Genomic DNA, 4,369 nt, shown 5'->3' on the forward strand with positions numbered 1-4,369 from the left:
TCTTACAATAATACTCCTCATTCAGCTATTGGTCGAGCACCTTTCAAAATTGTGTATGAAAAACGTTTGCCAATTCGACAACTAGACTTTCCAATAAAATCGAAGCTGCTGCTGATCAATTCACTATCAATTTTAGTAGCATTTTGAATGCTGTAAAACATTCTATTGCTCATGCTCAAGAACAATATGTTAAGAAAGAAAACCGTAAACGTAAAGCTATAGCTTTTGAAATTGGAGATTATGTACTTTTGAGAATTGAGAAGCGTAGACTTAAGAGTGTTGAAAAATTTCCAGCTGTTAAGCTTGCCCCAGGACTTTATGGACCTTTTAAGGCGATTCACAAAATTAATGATGTTGCTTATAGGCTTGAATTACCTTCTCATCGACAGATTCATAACTCATTTCATGTGAGTTTGTTAAAACGTTTTAAGGGATCACTTTCCACTCATCTTGCTATGAGGAACCACCTCTTATTGAGGGTGAGGAAGAAGTTTTGCTTCCAAGCAGATACTATCATTAATCATCAGAATACATCAACTCGTATTGGAAATTAATATATCAAATATTTGGTGACTTTCCAAAATCACCCTCATGAAGATACAAGATGGGTACCTAAGAAATACTTTCGTGTCTTCCCTGAGATCCTCTTTTCTTTTTAACAAACTCACATTTGAGGGCAATTGTAAACTCAAGCAAGAGGGAATATTATGGGAATATATTTTAAGCTCTCTTAAAAATATTATTCTACCCTCTTAGATAATTCGGGGATGCCTTTCCCTCTCTTAAACTTGTTTGCAATGTTGTATGTTGTAGAATGGCTTTATCAATCCGATCTTGAAAAGCTCGTTAACAATCGGACGTTTGTAGTATCATTAGTGCACTAATCACATCTCCCTCATACCCTAAACCATGGCTATCCTCATATTCCATCCACCATAGCCTTCTCTTTGCACATGCATTCATCTCCAAAACCCTAATCTCAAGTATGAAAAGCTTGCAACGAAGCCTGGAGGGAGGGCGGCGACAGAGCTCTGCATGGCGGGAGGGCGGCGAACAGGTTGACGTGGGAGGACCCACTGAACGTCCGGTGGCACGTCCACCATTAATCAAAATAGCATGTCTGCAACGTAGCCTAGAGGGAGGGCGGCGCCAATGAAAAACTTGCAAGGTAGCCTAGAGGGAGGGTGGTGGCGGTAAAGAACCCGCATGGAGGGACTGCGGCGGAGGGTAGGTCGACGTGGAAGGTGGAGGGCCTAGTCTCATCCACTGCATGAGGCGACCACTCAAAAAAACAGGACACGTGGAGAGTAAACGTTTGCCCCGTTATATATATATATAGAAGCTGTTTTGGGAATTATATATATATATATATATATATATATATATATATATATATATATATAACTATTGTTCCAAAAAAATGTCAATAGTTATATATGTATATATATAACTTAGTTATATATGTATATATATAACTATTGTTCAAAAAAATGTCAATTTACAAAAAGTATGGCTATTTTCTTTGGGTTAGGGGAAAAATGCAGAATTGCACGTCATATAGGGAAAAAAGTTTCTTTTTGCCAGTATTGGGAGAGAGACATCTCTATAATTTTTGCGAGTACTGCGAGCCGATTGGTCTGGACAGACGTACGTGACGTGCCCAAAACTCAACCTTTGAAGACAAACGTGCTTACGAGCAGATTATTGCAACGCCACACCCAGTTCAGACCTCGCTTATGGCACACACTCCTCCATCTTCTGCAGTTTTGCCTGCTTCAAACCTCGCATGGCTCATGCAGGACAAGTTCGCTTGCGAGCCCCCGGTTATGGTGAACGCACGGCAACCCGAGGGTGGCAGCGGTGGCGGCCGGCACGCTAGTGAGAAAGCATTCGAGCTGTCGAACTTGGACCAGATCTACGACTGGTACACAGAAGTTGCGTTGTTCTATGGCCCCCGCGAGAAGGGCGCGTTGCTGGTGGGCACGGAGAACGTGGCCGCAGTGCTGAAGGGTGCCCTGGAAGAGCTGCTGGTGCACTGCCCTTGGGCGGCCGGCCGGCTCCGTGTGAACGAGGTGGAGCGGAGGCTGGAGGTGCAGTGCAATGGGCAAGGTGTCCAATTCGTGGCTGCGCGCGCCGACTTCACACTGGCAGAGCTGGGCGACATCACATCGCCCGACCCTTCTTTGGATCTCTTGTTTCCTCGCTTGCAGGCAGACGAGGACATGAACACGCTACCAATCGTCGCATTCCAGGTTAGTGTTTGGCGTTCTTCTTCTTCTTCTTCTTCTGTTCAAGCTGCGCCCTGGACTCGTTATTTCAATGCAAGGGTAGCTGAATGTTGGTTTTGCCTTTTCCCCCCTTCGAATTACTTTGTTTTCCATTTTTTAAATTTTGCTGCTTAATTACGCTTGCCTTAATCTTTGAAAGCTCCTAGCTAGAGAAACGTTGCTTAATCTTGGCTTCCTTCCTCAACATTCATGTGGGCATTCTTCTTAGTCAAAGTGAAGCTAATCGCTCTAACCTTCCCGGAAGAAATCTACGTTGATATGCTTGATATTTTTCTTGGTTTGAAGTAGCTGTACTGAAATCATTGCAATTTTGTCAGTCTTAAGAGTGATGGCATTGACACACTGGAGGTGGTGTATGTTCTTCCAGGTCACTAGGTTTCAATGTGGGTCTTTCACTCTAGCCCTCAAGAACCAGCACGCGCTCATGGACGGATGTGGAGCGGCTGTCTTCTTACAAAGCCTGTGTTCTGTAGCCAGAGGAGCGGGCCTACCGACCCTGTTAGATAATGCAAGCAGAAGGGAGCGTATGAAGCCACGAGACCCAATCTCGCCTGCTATGGACCTGCCACATTTTATCAAAAAAGGAGCTACCATGCCTCATTTTGGCGTGGCAAAGAAGTATTCATTTCGTGGAGACGCTCTAGAGGATCTGAAGCGCGAAGCATTGCTGCGTGGGAACACCTTCGGCATGACCTCTTGCTCACGGTATCAAGCTCTCGCGGGCTTTCTGTGGATGGCTAAGGCCAAGAGCTTACTTGGGCAGAACGCAGTATCTGCTGATCAAGAGCTAGCGTTGAGGGTGTCTGTGAATGTGAGGGAGAGGATTCTGCCCTCGCTCACGCGTGGCTATCTGGGGAACGCACTCTTTTTTGCCATTTGTCTAACCCATGCATGAGGATATCCATGTCGACTCATGGGTAGAATCAAATCATTTAAGTTAGTTTCTCAACTATGAATATAGGTGTATATTTTTATATCCAAAAGTGGACTCATGAGTATATTTTTATGTTTATATCTATGCATGCTTATGCATAAGTAATTAGATTCTAAAAGAGGATGTTTGGTCACATTTGTATGTTTACATTCATGGTATGCTTATACACGAATCATATAGAGGTTAAAAGAGGATGTTTGGTCACATTTGCATGTTTACATTCATGTATGTGTATGCATGAATCATATAATGCTAAAAGAGGAATTTTCATGATATTTTTATGTATAAATATTTATGCATGTGTATACATAAATGTTTAAAAGTCAAAAAGATGAATTTTTGTTATATTTCCACAATTATATTCATGCATGTGTATGAATAATTATCCTGATGACAAAAGAGGATGTGTGAATGTATTCTTATGTATATATATTCATGGTATGCTTATGCCTAGACATTTTTAGATATCAAAAGTAGTTGTGTGAACATATTTTCATGCGTATATTCATGGTATATCTATACATGAATATTTTTATATCAAAAAGAGGAAGTTTTATCACATTTTTATATATGAATATGCATAATTAGTTTTAGCATCAAAAGAGAATGTTTCATCATATTTCCATGTATATATTTATGGCATGTTGATGCCTAGGTTTAAATAGAAACGAGAATGTTTAAGAATATTTTCATGTAAATACTTTAAAAGAACTCATGCTTATATATTTATTGAAGGATAATCTAGAAAAGGAATATTTATGCTTAATTTTCATGAGTATAATTATTTATAGTTCCTTTATATCCAAGTTGGAATAAATTTTCATATTCCTGATGTTTATCAAAGTGACCATCATTCTCATTTATTTTATGAAGATAAATGGAGAATTATTCTTATGTTTATTTTTTAGCAAATTATGTTTATTCAATTCCTTGAGAAAGGGAGAGAAAGAAGTTCTTATTTTTGATATTAGCTATAAGTACGAATACTTATTTTCAAGTTTCTTGATTATTGAATTTAAATTCAAAACTATCCTAAATACAGCCAGGTTATGGCAAAAATTTTCCAAGGTAGAAATAGGAAATAAATCTAGGAATAAATTCAAGCATTTTAGTGCTAGACCATGACCACTTGAGAAATGTGGGACAA

The 4,369-nt window shown here is 39.9% G+C and overlaps 1 protein-coding gene across 1 annotated transcript; it reads left to right on the plus strand.

The window, feature by feature from the left end:
• Positions 1-1,709: 1,709 nt before the first annotated feature.
• Positions 1,710-3,256, plus strand: LOC147639951 (omega-hydroxypalmitate O-feruloyl transferase-like). Its single transcript, XM_086775551.1, has 2 exons — positions 1,710-2,252; positions 2,656-3,256. Exons 1-2 carry the CDS (start codon positions 1,737-1,739, stop codon positions 3,181-3,183), a joined length of 1,044 nt encoding a protein of 347 aa, XP_086631677.1. The 5' UTR covers positions 1,710-1,736; the 3' UTR covers positions 3,184-3,256.
• The last annotated feature ends 1,113 nt before the right edge of the window (positions 3,257-4,369 follow it).

This window comes from Cibotium barometz, chromosome 3 (genome assembly GCF_041138505.1).
Source record: "Cibotium barometz isolate CiBa-2024 chromosome 3, ASM4113850v1, whole genome shotgun sequence".
In the NCBI taxonomy this organism is placed as follows: domain Eukaryota; kingdom Viridiplantae; phylum Streptophyta; class Polypodiopsida; order Cyatheales; family Cibotiaceae; genus Cibotium; species Cibotium barometz.